The sequence below is a fragment of the Salmo salar genome, chromosome 09, assembly GCF_965601325.2.
Source record: "Salmo salar chromosome 09, fSalSal1, whole genome shotgun sequence".
Classification (NCBI taxonomy): domain Eukaryota; kingdom Metazoa; phylum Chordata; class Actinopteri; order Salmoniformes; family Salmonidae; genus Salmo; species Salmo salar.
Window position 1 is genome coordinate 121,142,366 of NC_138299.1, and position 22,821 is coordinate 121,165,186.

The window sequence follows — 22,821 nt, forward strand, 5'->3', positions numbered from 1 at the left end:
GACAGAAGAAAAAGGATATCAAAGTGAAACAGTTCTCTAAAGACACAAGAGACAATAATACAAGAAACACCACTTCTGTAGCTTGTCAACTATGTGTCTGTCTATCCCTGTTCTCTCCTCTCTGCACAGGCCATACAAACGCTTCACACCGCGTGGCCGCTGCCACTCTAACCTGGTGGTCCCAGCGCGCACGACCCACGTGGAGTTCCAGGTCTCCTGCAGCCTCTGGAACTGCCGGTCTGCAGCCAACAAGGCTGAGTTCATCTCAGCCTATGCTACCCTCCAGTCCCTAGACTTCCTGGCGCTGACGGAAACATGGATTACCACAGATAACACTGCTACTCCTACTGCTCTCTTCGTCTGCCCACGTGTTCTCGCATACCCCTAGAGCATCGAGCCAGCGGGGTGGTGGCACTGGAATCCTCATCTCTCCCAAGTGGACATTCTCTCTTTCTCCCCTGACCCATCTGTCTATCTCCTCATTTGAATTCCATGCTGTCACAGTTACCAGCCCTTTCAAGCTTAACATCCTTATCATTTATCGCCCTCCAGGTTCCCTTGGAGAGTTCATCAATGAGCTTGACGCCTTGATAAGTTCCTTTCCTGAGGATGGCTCACCTCTCACAGTTCTGGGTGACTTTAATCTCCCCACGTCTACCTTTGACTCATTCCTCTCTGCCTCCTTTCCACTCCTCTCCTCTTTTGACCTCACCCTCTCACCTTCCCCCCCTACTCACAAGGCAGGCAATACGCTTGACCTCATCTTTACTAGATGCTGTTCTTCCACTAATCTCATTGCAACTCCCCTCCAAATCTCCGACCACTACCTTGTATCCTTTTCCCTCTTGCTCTCATCCAACACTTCTCACTCTGCCCCTACTCGGATGGTATTGCGCCGTCCCAACCTTCGCTCTCTCTCTCCCGCTACTCTCTCCTCTTCCATCCTATCATCTCTTCCCTCTGCTCAAACCTTCTCCAACCTATCTCCTGATTCTGCCTCCTCAACCCTCCTCTCCTCCCTTTCTGCATCCTTTGATTTTCTCTGTCCCCTATCCTCCAGGCCGGCTCGGTCCTCCCCTCCTGCTCCGTGGCTCGACGACTCACTACGAGCTCACAGAACAGGGCTCCGGGCAGCCGAGCAGAAATGGAGGAAAACTCGCCTCCCTGCGGACCTGGCATCCTTTCACTCCCTCCTCTCTACATTCTCCTCTTCTGTCTCTGCTGCTAAAGCCACTTTCTACCACTCTAAATTCCAAGCATCTGCCTCTAACCCTAGGAAGCTCTTTGCTACCTTCTCCTCCCTCCTGAATCCTCCTCCCCCCCCCTCCTCCCTCTCTGCGGATGACTTCGTCAACCATTTTGAAAAGAAGGTTGACGATATCCGATCCTCGTTTGCTAAGTCAAACGACACCGCTGGTCCTGCTCACACTGCCCTACCCTGTGCTTTGACCTCTTTCTCCCCTCTCTCTCCAGATGAAATCTCGCATCTTGTGACGGCCGGCCGCCCAACAACCTGCCCACTTGACCCTATCCCCTCCTCTCTTCTCCAGACCATTTCCGGAGACCTTCTCCCCTTCCTCACCTCGCTCATCAACTCATCCTTGACCGCTGGCTACGTCCCTTCCGTCTTCAAGAGAGCGAGAGTTGCACCCCTTCTGAAAAAACCTACACTCGATCCCTCCGATGTCAACAACTACAGACCAGTATCCCTTCTTTCTTTTCTCTCCAAAACTCTTGAACGTGCCGTCCTTGGCCAGCTCTCCTGCTATCTCTCTCAGAATGACCTTCTTGATCCTAATCAGTCAGGTTTCAAGACTGGGCATTCAACTGAGACTGCTCTTCTCTGTGTCACGGAGGCTCTTCGCACTGCTAAAGCTAACTCTCTCTCCTCTGCTCTCATCCTTCTAGACCTATCTGCTGCCTTTGATACTGTGAACCATCAGATCCTCCTCTCCACCCTCTCCGAGTTGGGCATCTCCGGCGCGGCCCACGCTTGGATTGCGTCCTACCTGACAGGTCGCTCCTACCAGGTGGCGTGGCGAGAATCTGTCTCCGCACCATGCGCTCTCACCACTGGTGTCCCCCAGGGCTCTGTTCTAGGCCCTCTCCTATTCTCGCTATACACCAAGTCACTTGTCTCTGTCATATCTTCACATGGTCTCTCCTATCATTGCTATGCAGACGACACACAATTAATCTTCTCCTTTCCCCCTTCTGATAACCAGGCGGCGAATTGCATCTCTGCATGTCTGTCAGACATATCAGTGTGGATGACAGATCACCAGCTCAAGCTAAACCTCGGCAAGACGGAGCTGCTCTTCCTCCCGGGGAAGGACTGCCCGTTCCATGATCTCGCCATCACGGTTGACAACTCCCTTGTGTCCTCCTCCCAGAGTGCTAAGAACCTTGGCGTGATCCTGGACAACACCCTGTCATTCTCCACTAACATCAAGGCGGTGACCCGATCCTGTAGGTTCATGCTCTACAACATTCGCAGAGTATGACCCTGCCTCACACAGGAAGCGGCGCAGGTCCTAATCCAGGCACTTGTCATCTCCCGTCTGGATTACTGCAACTCGCTATTGGCTGGGCTCCCTGCCTGTGCCATTAAACCCCTACAACTCATCCAGAACGCCGCAGCCCGTCTGGTGTTCAACCTTCCCAAGTTCTCTCACGTCACCCCGCTCCTCTGCTTTCTCCACTGGCTTCCAGTTGAAGCTCGCATCCGCTACAAGACCATGGTGATTGCCTACGGAGCTGTGAAGGGAACGGCACCTCCATACCTTCAGGCTCTGATCAGGCCCTACACCCAAACAAGGGCACTGCGTTCATCCACCTCTGGCCTGCTGGCCCCCCTACCTCTGAGGAAGCACAGTTCCCGCTCAGCCCAGTCAAAACTGTTCGCTGCTCTGGCACCCCAATGGTGGAACAAGCTCCCTCACGACGTCAGGACAGCGGAGTCAGTCACCACCTTCCGGAGACACCTGAAACCCCACCTCTTTAAGGAATACCTAGGATAGGATAAAGTAATCCTTCTAACCCCCCCCCCTTAAAAGATTTAGATGCACTATTGTAAAGTGGTTGTTCCACTGGATATCATAAGGTGAATGCACCAATTTGTAAGTCGCTCTGGATAAGAGCATCTGCTAAATGACTTAAATGTAAATGTAAATGTAAATGTAATGTAAATGGATGTTGATGAAATTAACAGTGCTTAGGAAAACAAATAGAATGGCGCCGTATCAATGCAGTTCATGAACTTCCGATATCTTACTCATTATGCATTGAACAGTTTATTAGTGAGGTCAAGGTGTACAGAATGAGCTCAGACTGCATTCCTTCTACTATTTATTTCACCTTTATTTAACAAGGTAGGCAAGTTGAGAACAAGTTCTCATTTACAATTGCGACCTGCCCAAGATAAAGCAAAGCAGTTCGACACATACTTCAACACAGAGTGACACATGGAGTAAAACAAACATACAGTCAATAATACAGTACAAAAATAAGTCTATATACAATGTAAGCAAATGAGGTGAGATAAGGGAGGTAAAGGCAAAAAAAGGCCATGGTGTCAAAGTAAATACAATATAGCAAGTAAAACACTGGAATGGTAGATTTGTAGTGTAAGAAATTGCAAAATAGAAATAATTGGGTGCAAAGGAGCAAAATAAATAAATAAATACAGTAGGGGAAGAGGCTAAATAACAGATGGGCTATGTACAGGTGCAGTGATCTGTGAGCTGCTCTGACGGCTGGTGCTTAAAGCTAGTGAGGGAGATAAGTGTTTCCAGTTTCAGAGATTTTTGTAGTTCGTTCCAGTCATTGGCAGAAGAGAACTGGAAGGAGAGACGGCCAAAGGAGGAATTGGCTTTTGGGGTGACCAGAGAGATATACCTGCTGGAGCGCGTGCTACAGGTGGGTGCTGCTATGGTGACCAGTGAGCTGAGATATGGGGGTACTTTACCTAGCAGGGTCTTGTAGAAGACCTGGAGCCAGTGGGTTTGGCGACGAGTATGAAGCGAGGGCCAGCCAACGAGAGCGTACAGGTCACAGTGGTGGGTAGTATATGGGGCTTTGGTGACAAAACGGATGGCACTGTGATAGACTGCATCCAGTTATTGAGTAGGGTATTGGAGGCTATTTTGTAAATGACATCGCCGAAGTCGAGGATTGGTAGGATGGTCAGTTTTACGAGGGTATGTTTGGCAGCATGAGTGAAGAATGCTTTGTTGCGAAATAGGAAGCCAATTCTAGATTTAACTTTGGATTGGAGATGTTTGATGTGAGTCTGGAAGGAGAGTTTACAGTCTAACCAGACACCTAGGTATTTGTAGTTGTCCACATATTCTAAGTCAGAACCGTCCAGAGTAGTGATGCTGGACGGGCGGGCAGGTGCGGGCAACGATTGTTTGAAGAGCATGCATTTAGTTTTACTTGTATTTAAGAGCAGTTGGAGGCCATGGAAGGAGAGTTGTATGGCATTGAAGCTCGTCTGGAGGGTTGTTAACCTCTATGGGCAAGGCGGGACGAATTCGTCCCACCTACGTAACAGCCACCTGAATTCAGTGGCGCGATTTTTGAATCGTTTGAAATACTATTACTTCAATTTCTCAAACATATGACTACTTTACAGCTATTTAAAGACAAGACTCTCCTTAATCTAACCACACTGTCCGATTTCAAAAAGGCTTTACAACGAAAGCAAAACATTAGATTATGTCAGGAGAGTGCCCAGCCAGAAATAATCAGACACCCATTTTTCAAGCTAGCATATAATGTCACAAAAACCCAAACCACAGCTAAATGCAGCACTAACCTTTTATGATCTTCATCAGATGACACACCTAGGACATTATGTTATACAATACATGCATGTCTGTTCAATCAAGTTCATATTTATATCAAAAAACAGCTTTTTACATTAGCATGTGACGTTCAGAAAAAGCATACCCCCCGCAAACTTCCGGGGAATTTACTAACAGTTTGCTAAATTACTCACGATAAACGTTCACAAAAAGCATAACAATTATTTTAAGAATTATAGATACATTACTCCTCTATGCACTCGATATGTCCGATTTTAAAATAGCTTTTCGGATGAAGCACATTTTGCAATATTCTAAGTACATAGCCCAGCCATCACGGCTAGCTATTTAGACACCCGGCAAGATTAGCCTTCACCAAAATCCTATTTCCTATAAGAAAAATGTTCTTACCTTTCCTGTTCTTCGTCAGAATGCACTCCCAGGACTTCTACTTCAATAACAAATGTAGGTTTGGTCCCAAATAATCCATCGTTATATCCAAATATCCTCTGTTTTGTTTGTGCGTTCTAGACACTATACGAATGGTAAATAACGGTCGTGCGCATGGTGCATGGCGTGACAAAAAATGTCTAAATATTCCATTACTGTACTTCGAAGCATGTCAACCGCTGTTTAAAAACAATTTTTATGCCATTTATCTCGTAGAAAAGCGATAATATTCCGACCGGGAATCTGCAATAAGCTAAACAGCCGAATGAAATTTCTCCACGGGGGCGAATCGTGCACGCGCCTCATTCAATGGTCCTCTGATCGGCCACTTGGATAAGGCGATAATCTGTTTCAGCCAGAGGCTGCCTCGTCATCGTTCAGGTTTTTCCCGGGTTCTGAGAGCCTATTGGAGCCCTGGGAATTGTCACGTTACAGCTAAGATCCTTACTCTTCAATAAACAGATGCAAGACGCACGACTCCTTGTCAGACAGGCCACTTCCTGCATGAAACCTTGTCAGGTTTTTGCCTGCCATAGGAGTTCTGTTATACTCACAGACACCATTCAAACCGTTTTAGAAACTTTAGGGTGTTTTCTATCCAAACCTGAACAATAATATGCATATTCTAGCTTCTGAGTTGGTGTAGGAGGCAGTTAAAAATGGGCACATATTTTTTTTTAAATTCTCAATACTGCCCCCTAGCCCAAACAGGTTAACACAGTGTCCAAAGAAGGGCCAGAAGTATACAGAATGGTATCGTCTGCGTAGAGGTGGATCAGAGACTCACCAGCAGCAAGAACAACATCATTGATGTATACAGAGAAAAGAGTTGGCCCAAGAAATGAACCCTGTGGCACCCCCATAGAGACTGCCAGAGGCCCAGACAACAGGCCATCCGATTTAACACATTGAACTCTATCAGAGAAGTAGTTGGAGAACCAGGCGAGGCAATCATTTGAGAAACCAAGGCTACTGAGTCTGCCGATGAGGATGTGGTGATTGACAGAGTCGAAAGCCTTGGCCAGGTCAATGAATACGGCAGCACAGTATTGTTTCTTATCGATGGCGGTTACGATATCGTTTAGGACCTTGAGCGTGGCTGAGGTGCACCCATGACCAGCTCGGAAACCAGATTGCATAGCAGAGAAGGTGCGGTGGAATTCGAAATGGTCGGTAATCTGTTTGTTGACTTGGCTTTCAAAGACCTTAGAAAGGCAGGGTCGGATAGATATAGGTCTGTAGCAGTTTGGGTCAAGAGTGTCCCCCCCTTTGAAGAGGGGGATGACTGCAGCTGCTTTCCAATCTTTGGGAATCTCAGACGACACGAAAGAGAGGTTGAACAGGCTAGTAATAAGGGTTGCAACAATTTCGGCAGTTAATTTAAGAAAGAAAGGGTCTAGATTGTCTAGCCCGGCTGAGTTGTAGGGGTCCAGATTTTGCAGCTCTTTCAGAACATCAGCTGACTGCATTTGGGAGAAGGAGAAATGGGGAAGGCTTGGGCGAGTAGCTGTGGGGGGGTGCAGTGCTGTTGACCGCGGTAGGGGTAGCCAGGTGGAAAGAATGGCCAGCCGTAGAAAAGTGCTTATCGAAATTCTCAATTATAGTGGATTTATCGGTGGTGACAGAGTTTCATATCCTCAGTGCAATGGGCAGCTGGGAGGAGGTGTTCTTATTCTCCATGGACTTTACAGCGTCCCAGAACTTTGAGTTTGTGTTGCAGGAAGGACATTTCTGCTTGAAAAAGCTAGCCTTGGCTTTTCTAACTGCCTGTGTATATTGGTTTCTAACTTCCCTGAAAAGTTGCATATCACGGGGCTGTTCGATGCTAATGCAGAACGCCACAGGATGTTTTTGTGTTGGTTAGGGGCAGTCAGGTCTGGAGAGAACCAAGGGCTATATCTGTTCCTGGTTCTAAATTTCTTGAATGGGGCATGCTTATTTAAGATGGAGAGGAAGGCATTTAAAAAAAAATAACTAGGCATCCTCTACTGACGGGATGAGGTCAATATCCTTCCAGGATACCCGGGCCAGGTCGATTAGAAAGTCTTGCTCGCTGAAGTGTTTCAGGGAGTGTTTGACAGTGATGAGTGGAGGTCGTTTGACCACTAACCCATTACGGATGCAGGCAATGAGGCTGTGATCGCTGAGATCTTGGTTGAAAACAGCAGAGGTGTATTTAGAGGGCAAGTTGGTTAGGATGATATCTATGAGGGTGCCCATGTTTACGGCTCTGTGGTGGTACCTGGTAGGTTCATTGATAATTTGTGTGAGATTGAGGGCATCAAGCTTAGATTGTAGGATGGCTGGGGTGTTAAGCATGTCCCAGTTTAGGTCACCTAGCAGCACGAGCTCTGAAGATAGATGGGGGGCAATCAGTTCACATATGGTGTCCAGAGCACAGCTGGGGGCAGAGGATGGTCTATAGCAGGCGGCAACGGTGAGAGACTTGTTTTTAGAGAGGTGGATTTTTTAAAGTAGAAGTTCAAATTGTTTGGGTACAGACCTGGATAGTAGGACAGAACTCTGCAGGCTATCTCTGCAGTAGATTGCAACACCCTTTGGCCGTTCTATCTTGTCTGAAAATGTTGTAGTTAGGGATGAAGATTTCAGAGTTTTTGGTGGTCTTCCTAAGCCAGGATTCAGACATGGCTAGGACATCCGGGTTGTCAGAGTGTGCTAAAGCGGTGAATAAAACAAACTTAGGGAGGAGGCTTCTAATATTAACATGCATGAAACCAAGGCTATTACGGTTACAGAAGTCATCAAAGAGAGCGCCTGGGGAATAGGAGTGGAGCTAGGCACTGCAGGGCCTGGATTCACCTCTACATCACCAGAGGAACAGAGGAGGAGTAGGATAAGGGTACGGCTAAAAGCTATGAGAATTGGTCGTCTATGACGTAAAATAGAGAGTAAAAGGAGCAGGTTTCTGGGGGCGATAAAATAGCTTCAAGGTATAATGTACAGACAAAGGTATGGTAGGATGTGAATACAGTGGAGGTAAACCTAGGCATTGAGTGATGATGAGAGAGATATTGTCTCTAGAAACATCATTGAAACCAGGTGATGTCATAGCATGTGTGGGTGGTGGAACTGAAAGGTTGGATAAGGTATAATGAGCAGGGCTAGAGGCTCTACAGTGAAATAAGCCAATAAACACTAACCAGAACAGCAATGGACAAGGCATATTGACATTAAGGAGAGGCATGCTTAGCCTAGTGATTAAAAGGGTCCAGTGAGATTCAGACAGCTAGCCGGCCATAGGTAGCAAGCTGGCAGAAGATTGATGGTGCTCTGTTTTTAGCCACCTCGTGCTGTAGATTAGTGGGGTTCCGTGTGGTAGAGGGGACCAATCCAATTGGCAAAATAGTTATAGTTATAGTGGCTCGAGAAAATTGTCCGATAGACCTATTCAGATAGCAGCCGACAAGACAGATAACGATTAGCGGGCCACAGATGGGTGTTCAGGTTACGTCGCGACGGAGGGGCCAGTTTGATAACTCCTTCGGGCGGATAACGTCGGTAGTCCAGTCGTGAAGGCCCGGTGGGGCTCCGCATCGGCAGTAAAACGGGTCCGGATAGGTGATTATTGCCCAGGAGTGGCTGATGGAACTCTTCAGCTGGCAAGCTCCGGGAATAATTTATGTTTGCTCTGGGACCGACGTTAGCCAATAGTCACTCGGATAGCAGCTAGCTAGCTGCAAGATCCAGGCGTACATGTCCAGAGCTTGCGATAGAAATCCGGGGATATGGAGAGAAAAATAGGTTCAGTATGCTCTGGTCTGCTTCGCGTTGTACAAAACTGGCGATAGCTATTCGAGCTAAATGATAGCTGATGACCGCCAACCGTGGTTAGCTGAATACTAACGCAAGCTTCTGGCTAGCTTCTGTTGTGGATTTCAGATTTGAGGTGAATACTACTTTTTTTTTTTTAATTGGTGAGGCGAGTTGCAGGAGAGTGCTTTGAAGTTGAGTTTTTAGAAAAAAAATATATAAAAAGATACGCGAAGAAAATAAGTAAATATATATATATATACACAGGACACGACAAGACGAGGACAAGACGAGGACAAAATACGTCTGACTGCTATGCCATCTTGGAGAAGATATGAGGAAGATACTAGAGAAAGCACAGGCATGCAGACGCCCACCCATACATGCGTGCGCACCCACAACTTGTCAAGTAAAATGATCTTAGAATCAACCTTGAAATCCTCTGACTAGAATGTTGCTTATATTCATTAGATCAAACACCCCCTCCTTCTAAACCCTTCCAAACAGAAACAAACAGAAAAGGACGGACACCGGTAAATAAACAAACGATTCTGAATGTCTCCACTAAGAGAAGAGCTTCCAACCATCATCTATGGTCAAGTTTACCAAAGCAAATGATGACGCCTTTCAGCAAAATATGAAGCAGACTTCAAATCAGCATTTACAGAGGTGACCGTTCGTTGGAATAATGATCGGACAAAGGCGCAGTGTGAGTAGCGTTCCACATAATTTTAATGAATAGTGAAACTAAGAAACATACAAAAACAATAAATGAAACGTGACGACAATGCAACTACACATAAACACAATATCCCATAACCCACAGGTGGAAAACATGCTACTTAAGTATGATCCCCAATTAGAGACAATGATTACTAGCTGCCTCTAATTGGGAATCATACACAATCACCAAAACATAGAAAAACTAAACTAGAACCCCACATAGAAAATAATAACTAGAAAAAACCCAAGTCACGCCCAGACCTACTCTACCATAGAAAATAAGAGCTCTCTATGGTCAGGACGTGACAGGTGATCTAATAGTACAGTATGTTAATACAAGGCAATGAACACAGACCTTGAGGATGGGTAACGGTTGGCCAATGTAATAGCCATCAAAAGTGAACATGTGTTCATTTATACTGTCTGTTCACTAGACATAGACATATCATCATTCTTGCATGTTTCCAGGAGAGTGCATCTTGAAAAGCATATCGGTAGATTGCGAACGTGACCCTCAGCTTGACAATTAACTTACATTACCGACTTATCGCCACTAGAGGGTGATAGTGCATGGTACCTCCATTCTGCTATCTCTCTATCTGCTGCTCTCCGCTGGAGAGCTCATTGTTACGGGTGAGACCACTGTTGTCTCAACTCAACTGAGCTGCATTTGTGTAGTGGTGTCCATTCTCAGACGAGAAACCAATTGAGAGACAGATCGAGAAATAGTACCGATGTTGAATTACAAGAAAAAGGAAGTGGAGAGTTGACAGAGCATGAGAGACAGTAGAGGTTAGAATCATCAAATGTAATGAAATTGTATTGGTCACATGATTTGTGAAATGCTTCCTTACGGGTCCTTTTCCAACAATGCAGAGTTAAAGATAAAGATACAAAATTAAATAAAAAATATACATTTTGACGAGGAATAAATACACAGTGAATAACTCATAACAATAAGGGGTAAAAATAACATGCTCTATACAGGGTGTACCAGTACTGAGTCGATGTGGAGGGGGGGGTACTGTATGTACATCAGTGGAGGTTGGTGACTTGAAAAATTGAGGAGGATGGGAGACCCACGGTATAGGCGCGGAACGCACGGAGACAACAAAGCGTGTTTCAAAAATGGTTAAAGTCTAATTATTTTAACCTAAAGCATTTAATAAAGACATTTGTAGTACAAAATTATGGGGAATGGGAATGAGAGGGCTACTTACACAGTGTTGGGAAGGATTCACAGCAGGGATTGAATGAGGGTATGAGGCATGAGTTGAGGTGTTCAGAGGCTTGACTTCAGTGCAGGACAGGGGTTGAGGTGTTCATACTGTAGGCTTCAGTGCAGGACAGGCTCATCGTGGATGGATGGTGTTAGAGAAGAGCTCAGCTCTTCCACTGAGGACAGGACAAGATTTGACTGGGAAGACTAAAAACAATCACACAACACACTACACAGTTAGACAAAAGATGTAAGAATGAGTTAGTCTAAGCAACGAGTAAAATCATTGATGTAATAATGTGATTGTGTATGTGATTGACTCTACATACAGTAATGAGAGAAAATGTATAGGGGTACTCAGTGCTTGGAGGAGAAACATTGAATGTGCCAGTGGATGAGCGGGCACATGAGACGTGGCTTCAGTTCATGTCAGGAGAAAGTTGACAATGGTAGTGGAGTGGAGTAGTCATCACCTCTTAATCAGGGAACAAGAGGGGACTTAGCTGTAAATACAAATAGCAGATACATTCCATTACAGCTGCATCATCGTCGGTTTGGGCAACGAGTTTATCCAACGAGTTAACCTCAGACATCTCAGAATTCACAAAGTGAAACACAGACTTTGCCTTCTCGCCCACTTGACAGATCAAAGTATCCCAAGAAACATTCCTGAATAAAGCCCTGATCATTCACATATCTGACGATAATATTAAGAGGGGGATTTCCTCTACACAGACACAACAACTGATAGAAAATAGAACTCACAGGGCTGAGCTTTATGCATGTTTGCGTTATGCAGCCTATATGTAACTGTAGGCCTTATAAAACATTTACTCACATCTGTCATCACTATTATGTTGATTCATTCATTCCAGTTAATAATTTTGGATTAAAAACGTATATAAGTTTGAATATAAACCAAATTTGATCATGTTCACATTTTCTCCTGACACACAAATGGACAATAAATACATACCATTACCAATATGTAAACCCAGACCAGATGGACTGGGGGCGTAGGATGTAACATTATGCAGCTGCTCTTATCAGTAGCCTACAGTTGATCAGACTGAAAAATGTGTTTGTTTTCATCCCATACAGCAAGTTAGATCTCTAATGTTTCGGTGTAGACTTGGCTGCTGCAACATTTATGTCATTAGTTTGTTGTCTGTTCATTAGTTTGTTGTATGTCATTGTCTGTTCAGAGTGATTTTGTGTTATCATCTTTGCTAAATAAATACAGAAGGGAGGTGGAAAGCCTACTTGAGCACGAAAAAATGCGCTGGCCCACCTCTGTCTTTTATGTCACCTTTTAATGGATGATGCGATGGAAGCTATCAAATCATTCTGAATTGATTTCGGCATCCCATAAATCACAGTCTAAAGTTCCATATGTTCAGCAAGTAAAGCATCTTCAAATCAAATCAAATCAAATGTATTTGTCACATACACATGGTTAGCAGGTGTTAATGCAAGTGTAGCGAAATGCTTGTGCTTCTAGTTCCGACCATGCAGTAATATCTAACAAGTAATCTACCAATTCCACAACTACCTTGTACACACAAGTGTAAAGGAATGAATACGAATATGTACATAAAAATATATAAATGAGTGATGGCCGAACGGCATAGGCAAGATGTAATAGATGGTATGGAGTACAGTATATACATATGAGATGAGTATTGTAGGGTATGAAAACATATAAAGCAGCATTGTTTAAGGTGGCTAGTGATACATTACATCAGGATGGCAAGATGCAGTAGATGGTATGGCGTACAGTATATACATATGAGATGAATAATGTAGGTTATGTAAACACGATCTAATATAAATAATAAGTCGCTCTGGATAAGAGCGTCTGCTAAATGACTTAAATGTAAATGTAAATGTAATATAAAGTGGCAAGTGATAAATTGATTACATACACTTTCCCATTATTAAAGTGGCTTGAGTTGAGTCAGCATGTTGGCAGCAGCCACTCAATGTTAGTGATGGCTGTTTAAAACCTGATATGCATAGGGGGCAGTATTTTCACGGCCGGATGAAAAAACGTACCCGATTTAAACTGGTTACTACTCTTGCCCAGAAACGAGAATATGCATATTATTAATAGTTTGAATGGTGTCTGTGAGTATAACAGAACTCATATGGCAGGCAAAAACCTGAGAAAAAGTCAACCAGGAAGTGAAGCTGTTCAGGGTCCTGTTGGTTTCACACTTGGTGCACTGGTACCGCTTGCCATGTGGTAGCAGAGAGAATCATCAATGGACTTTGTGTCTGGAGTCTTTGACAATTTTTGGGGCCTTCCTCTTACACCGCCTGGTAAAGAGGTCCTGACGGCAGGGAACTCAACCCCAATGATGAACTGCGCCGTACACACTGCCCTCTGTAGCACCTTGCGGTTAGAGGCCGAGCAGTCTTAGATCCATTCTTTTAGATTTGTGTGTATTGTTGTGAATTGTTAGATCCTACTGCACTGTTTTTTTATTTAACCTTTATTTATCTAGGCAAGTCAGATAAGAACAAATTCTTATGTACAATGACGGCCTAGCCCGGCCAAACCCTAACCCGGACGACGCTGGGCCAATTGTGCAGCGCCCTATGGGACTCCCAATCACAGCCGGTTGTGATACAGCCTGGAATCAAACCAGGATCTGGAGTGATACCTCGAGCAATGAGATGCAGTGCCTTAGACCACTGCGCCACTCAGGAGCTAGGAACACAAGCATTTCACTACACCTGCAACAACATCTGCTAAATATGTGTATGTGACCAATACAATTTGATTTGATTTGATGCAGCCAGTCAAGATGCTCTCAATGGTGCAGCTGTAGAACTTTTTGAGGATCAGAGGGCCCATGACAAATCTTCTCCCGGATCCAGTTGCAGAGGGAGGTGTTCAGTCCCAGCGTCCAGAGGCTGGTGATGAACTTGGAGGGGACTGTGGTATTGAATGCTGCGTTGTGAATTGGAGTGGGTCCAGGGTGTCTAGGATTATGGTGAGCCATGACCAGACTTTTAAGCATTTCATGGCTATAGATGTGAGTGCTTTGAGACGATTCTCATTTAGGCAGGTTACCTTGGCGTTCTTGGGCACAGGTACTATGGTGGTCTGCTTGAAACAAGTTTGTATTACAGACCGGGTCAGGGATAGGTTGAAAATGTCAGTAAAGACACCCACCAGCTGGTCAGCGCATGCTCTGAGTATGCATCCTGGTATTCCGTCTGGCCCCGCGGTCTTGCGAATGTTAACCTGTCTAAAGGTATTTTTTGCTACGGAGAACGAGATCACACAGGCTATCGTCAGAGAGAGGATTTGAGGTCTGTGTTTTCTGATAATGTACAGAAGACAGAAACTGATTTCTCAGAATCAAAAGCATGACTAGAAAACAGAAGTGATAAGTGTTAGCGTGTAGAAACTGAAATCCCCTGACGGGCCCAAAGAATTTCCTTGTTTGAAGAAGTAAAACCATAATGGTGTGAAATTAACCGCTATGAACGTTTTGGTGTATGACTGCATGCAGCAGTGTTGTTGGGGTGATGAGTGGATAGGTCTAAGGACAGTTTGGGCCCCTTGAGGGGACACAGCTCCAAGAGCGGACAAATTGTCCAAAAAACCCACCTTGATTTTTACATGTTCAAATGCATCAGGTAAAGTTTTATTGCATAAGGGCCCCACCATGTGGGCTTAGGGAATACTACACCCCCTGAGAGAGAGCGTAATCAACCCAAGTAGCACCTCTCAAATCGCTTTCAATGGAAATGCACAGAACTGTGGTTGTGTTCTTCGTCCTCAGATTAAGGGCCAGAGAGGGCATGACTGCCCGAACAGGCTTGTTGAGACTCGACGAGACCCATTTTGTGCATAAAGAAACACACTGCTTTTCTGTAAAAATGTAAATTTTCACACACACACATTTCCACACTTTTATTACCAGTGGACCCGAACATCCACATATGTAATATAAATGTGTAGGGGGTGCACAGTGTGCACTCAATGAAATTGTGTTCTTTTACATGTTCATCACAGAAAATTAGGCAAGGCCAATGAGTTTCAGGTTGAATTAATCATTAATTGTATCATTTTTATCAACACCACTGCATTTTTGGGCATGCAAGAACTGGCTTTTAAAGGACACGACGAGAAGGAAAGTTCCTCTAACAAGGTAACTACAAGGATCTTGCAGAGGTAATTGCACGTAAAGATGCTTTACTTGCTGAACATATGGAACTTTAGACTGTGATTTATGGGATGCCGAAATCAATTCAGAATGATTTGATAGCTTCCATCGCATCATCCATTAAAAGGTGACATAAAAGACAGAGGTGGGCCAGCGCATTTTTTCGTGCTCAAGTAGGCTTTCCACTTCCCTTCTGTATTTATTTAGCAAAGATAACACAAAATCACTTCGAACAGACCCAAGAAAAACTAATGACATAAATGTTGCAGCAGACTAGCCTACACCGAAACATTAGAGATCTAACTTGCTGTATGGGATGAAAACGAGACTATTTTTCAGTCTGATCAACCGTAGGTTACTAAGAGCAGCTGCATAACGTTACATCCTACGCGCCCAGTCCTTCTGGTCTGGGTTAACAAACTGGTAAAGGTATGTATTTATAGCCCATTTGTGTGTCAGGAGAAAATGTGAACGTGATCAAATTTGGTTTATATTCAAACTTATATAAGTTTTTAATCCAAAATGATGAACTGGAATGAATGAATCAACATAATAGTGATGACAAATGTGAGTAAATGTTTTATAAGGCCTACAGTTGCATAGGCCTGCATCATGCAAACATGCATAAAGCTCAGCCCTGTGAGTTCTGTTTTTCTATCAGTTGTTGTCTCTGTGTCTGTTTCAGGAAATCCCCCTCTTAAAATAGTCTAAATATAATTAATATGAACAAATATAAGGTAGCTGCAGTTTGACATGGGTTTCGTCCCCAGGGCCAGGAGTTTTTTTCAGGAGTTTAAAAAAACCGTGTGACCTGATTAGGAAAATCTGCTCCCATCATAGCCCATATGAAACCATTTTACAATTGATTAATCAATGTTATAGGGTCCAGAGGTTTCCTGGTTAGGTTAACAGAGAAGGAAAAACTCTGGGCCCCAGGGGGAAAAAAATTCCCATTCTGCATACTTCTGCAGTATTGAGATGGACAGTCATGGAACCGACAGATATATTTTGGAGCTCCTTTCTGAATCCATTATTCCAGTGATTGAGAAATAAACTGGGTGGGCGACGTTCATGGCTAACACTTGCTAAATCAATTTCACATTTTTCACATGAATTGAACATTGAGACATACTGCTGATTTAAACCCCCTTGTTCTATGAGGAGAGATGGAAAGAGAGGTGGCTGTCAGAAAGGAGGAAGGGAGAGACAAATCAGAAAGGGGGCGAAGAGCGAGAGGAGGGAAGTGCCATGCTACAGTCAGAACAGGAAGCCGTTGTCAGCTGAGCGAGAACGCGAGAGAGAGAGGGCTGTGTGGTCATACGGGGAAATAAACACACGTCCTCCTCCCACCGTCACACAGATCAACAAGAACATGGGAGTCAACTTCAACTATTAACTGTAGCTTGAGTAAAGCCTCTCATATCATAACGTAGGAGTCCAACTGAGCCTTCCCGTCTCCTGTAGTCAGAGAGAAGGCTGAGGTGATGAGGGACGCCAGACGTGTGCTGACATCATCTACAGTATGACCCTGGTTATCTGAGAACCAAAACATACATTGTGGACATGGATTGGACCTTTTGGATTTCCATTCTTATGATCATCTCAGACTATGTGTCAGGTAATGGAAGCTTTAATAAGGAATTTTAAATGGTTGGTAAAGGCTGTTTAGTTCTCTTAATAGACTCTCTAAATGTAAGAACATTACGTATGCAGCATATATATATATATATATATATATATATATTTATAGATATACATACACACATATTTCTTAAAAATAATGTATCTTCTTTAATATTGCACTTTGAAATGTACATCTTATTCTGGCTTTCAAAAGTGTTTGAGGCAGCATGTTGTACATTATTTCAGTGTGTACGTGTCCTTCCTATCAAAATGGAACATGTTTCTAGACACACATTGATTTAACAGTGCAATGCCCATTTACGTAAACAACAAACTAAGTTCTGATTGTGATTGATAATTAAATTATTAGTCAATGTTAATCTAGTTAACTTGAGTCAACAGACAAAATGTGTCGTTCAATTGGCATCCTATGATATAGTTCTAATTGGGCGATGTATTAATAATAAACACATTGCGACATTTCATAGAAAAACTGGTTTAGAATACCCCTGATGAAGCACAGTCCTTTTTGGAAAACCCGCCAACAACTTATTGCTCTTTTGTACACCCGGGCTTCCTATAAATGTTTTGTACTTTCAAAATCTCATAAAAAAATGCCTGGATATTCCTTAACATTTGGAATGTTATAATTGTGACAGGTAAAGACCTACTGATGCCAGTCAATCTGACGGTGGACATATGGGACGGAGAGGTGACATTGCTCTGGGACCCCCCTGAAGGGGCCCCGCCACTGGCTCAGTACCAGGTGCAGATGGCCAGGTATACCCCATACTCCTTACGTCCGACTAATTCACTCATCCTTTCATTCTCAGACGTGTCACTTAGCTACCTCACTTCAGCGTGCATCCATCTTAGAGTCCTCCCGATCCGCACAATCACCTTTCTCCTTTTCAATCATTCCTCCATACCACCTTCTCCTCATATCTGAAGAAAATACTATTTTTTCATCTAGCTACGTTCATGTGTCTTTCCTCAGGTATGTCAATATTAATTGGACCAACGTGACCAGCTGTGACAGGACCGAGCTGACATATTGTGACCTGTCTTACCTTATCGATGACTTCTTCATGGTCTACAAGGTCCGGGTTCAACTGGTCACTGAGAACAGCATCTCTGCATGGTCACGGTCGAAGAAGTTCAACCCCAGAGAAAGTAAGTCAAGTACAGCAAAGTTTTAGTGGCTGAGTTGAATAGGTATTGCTTTCAGAAATGTGCTCATTTCTTTCTAGGTTATAGTGACACACTGCCAGAAGCTCGTCCATCGCTTACCTTTCTCCTCTACCCCTGTTCTCCCAGGTAAACTGCAGCATCCCTCCAGTACGCTGTTGGCCACCTCCAGTTCAGTAACAGTCAGTGTTCACAGGAAGCCATTACTAAAAAAGATCTTCCCATTTGGCCTGACTTACACTATCTACCTACAGGGAAAAGGGCAGGGCCACAAGGTAAAGGACAGTAAGACACTGATCATACTTAGTTTTAAAACATACCAGCAACGGTACTTCTAATGTAATAACATTTATTATGACGTGCGGTTCATCCTAGTTCATCTATTCATGTTACTGTATTGACTGACCTTTTCATTTATTGGCTTGCAGACCGTCATCCAGCATTTGAAGGATGAAGATGACGAGGATAAGGCGGAGGTTCGGTTTACGTCTCTTGACTGGGGACAGGAGTACTGTGTCAGCCTCAAAGTCGCAGGCAATGGAGGAGAATTTACCAGTGAGCTCTCCCCTGAACAGTGCCTCCTTCTGCCGGAGCAAGGTAATACAACTCAGACTACACAGCCCTACATGGCCATATATGGCTCAACATTTTGATGTGTCATACACCGGCCTAACTGCCTCAAACTCATTCGGCTAAAAACATGTTCTGTTTCTCATCAGAGTGGTATATCCTTGCTGTGGTGTCCTTCTCCATCCTAAGTGTGATGGGGGTCCTGGTCATCCTGTCCCTTTGCCTTTGCTACTTCCTGAGGCGTCCTGAGAAAGTGCCTGTTGCACTGGTAAGTTTCTTTGAACAGTTTCACTAATGCAGAACTGACTATGTCTATCACTCCTGGGAAAGGACACTTCAGGAAAAGGACACTTCAGCGAAATGTTTACTTGCAGGTTCCTTCTCTATAATCAAACAACAATAAGAAATAATCACAATAATCAAATATAAGAATACGAACACGAAGTAAATGGCTTCAGTAGAGAAGTTCAGTGGTGCTTTGTTCTACCACATACAGTGTATTAATTTCCTGCAACTCCACAGATGGAAAAAACCCAGGATTTTAATAAGTCTTCATATAAACTAAGGGCCTACTGTCATTCTATTTTCTGTTATCAATCACTTCCTTTTTTTGTCTTCTTTTACCTCAGAAATCACCAGGCAGCGGCTGGCAGCCTCTCTGTGTGGGAGATGACCCAGTGGAGATCGTCACAGACAAAGGCTGGTTCATTAACATCGCAAGAACTGATGCCATGGTCTGGTTGGCTGACGAGAGGACAACTACAGCAGGCAAGGGAGAGCAGGAAGAAGGAGAGGACAGAAGAGCGGGTCTGGACAGTGGGACTTGCACTGAATCACACATTTCTGGGAATGGAAACGGAGGAAGTCCGGCAAAGCAAGAAGACAGTGGCTGTGGAAGCCTGGGACCACCAGAGAGTGCCATCAGCAGTAGGAGTGGAACTGGAGAGCCACCCCTGCTGGATGGGAAGATGAACACAGACATCAACCTGAAAGAGGACAGTGGGGTGGGGCTGGGCTGCCAGTTAGGGTGTGCTGGTAGTCTACAGGGGGAGGACTGTGGAATCTTGCCTGAGATGGAAATGGTCACAGGGGATGGCTACCGGAGCCAGAGTCCCTCTTCGGTGGACACCCATGTTTTTGAGACAGAGCAGAGTTTTCAACAAATCTCACGCGAAACAGTTATGGCTGATCCTGTTGTGGGATACAGGTCTGGTCACATAGAATGCGTTTGTTTAGGGACAAGCCAATGTGTTTGGTGCCAGACAAGAAGAGACAATGAGAGGAGTGTTGATGGACAGTCTGTATCCCTGTTTAGTTTGACAGAGGAGCAGCTAAACTGCAGCAATCTCACAGGTGACATATGTGAGATGGACTCTACAAGCTCTAGCTTTAAAAATAACAATCTCCACATAGACACATTGGTAAACTTGGAGGACTCAGTAACCTTTTCCTACCTGCCTACATGCATAGGGGAATCCTTCCCACTCCTGGTGGCTTTATCTGAGTTGCCACTCGTGGAGGGAGGACTGAACTGCAGTGTGAACACTATGCTTCCTTCTCTGGGTGATTTGGAAGTGATATTTGATTGACAAGGTCCACAAACTGAGGACACTGTGACACACAGAAGGGTTTGTTTAGCACTCTAGACTGTAGGGAGTCATGCAATATGTCTACAAACCCTTTTTATGCTCTTTCAAGTAAACACTCCTTTTCCTAACTGTAAAGATCAGCAATCCTAATTCTATTTGTGGCTATTTAAGTATTTTTGGAGCCTTTTGGCATGGGTCCTCAGATCCTCAAAAAGTTCTACAACTGCACCATCGAGAGCATCCTGACTGGTTGCATAACCGCCTGGTATGGAAACTGCTCGGCCTCCGACCGCAAGGCACTACAGAGGGTAGAGCGTACGGCCCAGTACATCACTGGGGCCAAGCTTCCTGCCATTCAGGACCTCTATACGAGGCGGTGTCAGAGGATGGCCCAAAAAATTGCCAAAGACTCCAGCCACCTTAGTCATTGACTGTTCTCTCTGCTACCTCTACCTACATGTACATATTACCTTAACTACCCAGACTAACCGGTACCCCCTGTATTTAGCCTCGCTACTGTTATTTTATTGTTGCTCCTTAATAATTTTTTATTTGTATACTGTTTTTCATCTTCATTTAAAAATGTAATTTTAGTTAACACTTTCTTAACACTTTTTTCTTAAAACTGCATTATTGGTTAAGGGCTTGTCAGTAAGCATTTCACTGTAAGGTCTACCTACACCTGTTGTATTCGGTGCATGTGACAAATAAAATGTTATTTTATTTGCTGTATGTCTGTTTAAACCAATTCACATACTGTATGTCTGTTATACCCCATTCAGAAACTGGATGTCTGTTTTAAACCAATCCTGTATGTCTGTTTAACCCCATTCACACACGGAAAGGTTGCAAGTTCAAATCCCCGAGCTGACAAGGTACAAATCTGTCGTTCTGTCCCTGAACAAGGCAGTTAACCCACTGTTCCTAGGCCGTCATTGAAAATAAGAATTTGTTCTTAACTGACTTGCCTAGTTAAATAAAGGTCAAATACATTTTTTAAATTTCTGTTTAAACCCATTCACATACTGTATGTCTGTTTAAACCCATTCACATACCGTATGTCTGTTTAAACCAATTCACATACTGTATGTCTGTTTAACCCCATTCACACACTGTATGTCTGTTTAACCCCATTCACATACTGTCTGTTTAACCCCATTCACATACTGTATGTATGATCTTTCCATACTGAGATAAATAAATACAAATTTCAGATCCTTACTCAGAAAAAGACTACAAGACAAAATAGAACATTACTTCAGATTAACACATTAATAACATTTTCACAGCTAACGTCAGTGGACTACATGCCAAACGACACTCTGTTCGGCTTTCAGTAGCTGCAGTTATTAGTAATAATTGACCTATAAACCACCCGTTAGAAAGAACCCTCTAATTTATGGTGCACACAGTGTTGGCTTCTTATAGTGGGGGGTTATGTGGTAAAATGTGTGCATTTTCTGTAGAAAACCCATCAGAGAAGTCCGAATAACATTGATAAATATCTGAACATTCTAACTTGTAAAACGTGTATTCACAGAGAGCATGGAGAGCCCTTTATAATGATCATCTTTGCATTGTCATTATAACCCACCCCGTCTACCAAGTCAGAACGGTTTCTCTCCTTTTTCCTCCCACACTTGTTTCACTTGTGGTGAAACGCTTCTTGGCAGTTGAAATGGGTGAAGGGGTGTCAGAAAGGGGGCTTTCCGTCTCCTACTCAAATCTCCTGCTCAAACCTACCAAACAGCAGCAGCCAGCAGGCGACAGCTGTCTGCCGTTTTGAAAAGCAGCTCAACCTCTGTTTTCGTCCTGCCGCACATCGCTTTGTCAACAACAGTTGACAACGTCAGTGACTGCTTTAAGTGACTCCTCAGAGTTAACTAGAGTGAAGAAACATGGTATTTTATTTACAATTGTGGTCTGCTTGAAACATGTTGGTATTACAGACTCGATCACACAGTCGTCCGGAACAGCTGATGCTGTTATAAGCATCTGGGTTAGAGTCCCGCTCCTTGAAAGCGGCAGCTCTACCCTTTAGCTCAGTGCGGATGTTGTCTGTAATCCATGGCTTCTCGTTGGGGTATGTACGTACGGTCACTGTTGGGATGACATCATCGATGCACTTATTGATGAAGCCAGTGACGGAAGAATCCCGGAAGAGATTCCAGTCTGTGCCAGAAAAACTGTCCTGTAGCTTAGCATCTGCGTCATCTGACCACTTCCTTATTGAGTGAGTCACTGGTACTTCCTGCTTTAGCATTTGCTTGTAAGCAGGAATTAGGAGAATGGAGTTATGATCAGATTTGCCAAATGGAGGGTGAGGGACAGCATTGTACGCGTCTCTGTGTGTGGAGTATAGGTGGTCTAGAGTTTTTTTCCCTCTGATTTCGTGCACCAGCTGTTATTTACAAATAGACACAGACCGCCACCGCTTATTTTACCGGAGGCATCTGTTCTGTCTTGCTGATGGACCAAAAACCCAGCCTGTTGTATGTTATCCATGGAGTCGTTCAGCCACAACTCGGTGAAAAATAAGATATTACAGTTTTTTATGTCCCGTTGGTAGGATAGTCTTGATCGGAGCTCATCCATTTTGTTATCCAACGATTGCACGTTGGCTAATAGGACTGATGGTAGATGGGGATTATTCACTCGCCGTCGGATCCTTACAAGGCACCCCAACCTATGTCCCCAAT

General features: G+C 44.1%; 1 protein-coding gene across 1 annotated transcript; it reads left to right on the forward strand.

The window, feature by feature from the left end:
- Positions 1-16,413: 16,413 nt before the first annotated feature.
- Positions 16,414-20,854, forward strand: LOC106612744 (uncharacterized). The gene is made up of 7 exons (XM_014214201.3): positions 16,414-16,770; positions 17,435-17,555; positions 17,773-17,948; positions 18,093-18,238; positions 18,392-18,560; positions 18,683-18,801; positions 19,163-20,854. The coding sequence occupies exons 1-7, from the start codon at positions 16,716-16,718 to the stop codon at positions 20,120-20,122; spliced, it is 1,746 nt and encodes a 581-aa protein (XP_014069676.1). The 5' UTR covers positions 16,414-16,715; the 3' UTR covers positions 20,123-20,854.
- Positions 20,855-22,821: the final 1,967 nt, after the last annotated feature.

What these genes read in the sequence shown, in the direction of transcription:
- LOC106612744 (XM_014214201.3), top strand. Translation starts at nt 16,716, where the DNA reads ATGGATTGGACCTTTTGGATTTCCATTCTTATGATCATCTCAGACTAT. An exon ending in GAAAAGGGCAGGGCCACAAG is followed by an intron (nt 18,239 to 18,391) that starts GTAAAGGACAGT and finishes ATTGGCTTGCAG; the next exon opens with ACCGTCATCCAGCATTTGAA. An exon ending in CCTCCTTCTGCCGGAGCAAG is followed by an intron (nt 18,561 to 18,682) that starts GTAATACAACTC and finishes GTTTCTCATCAG; the next exon opens with AGTGGTATATCCTTGCTGTG.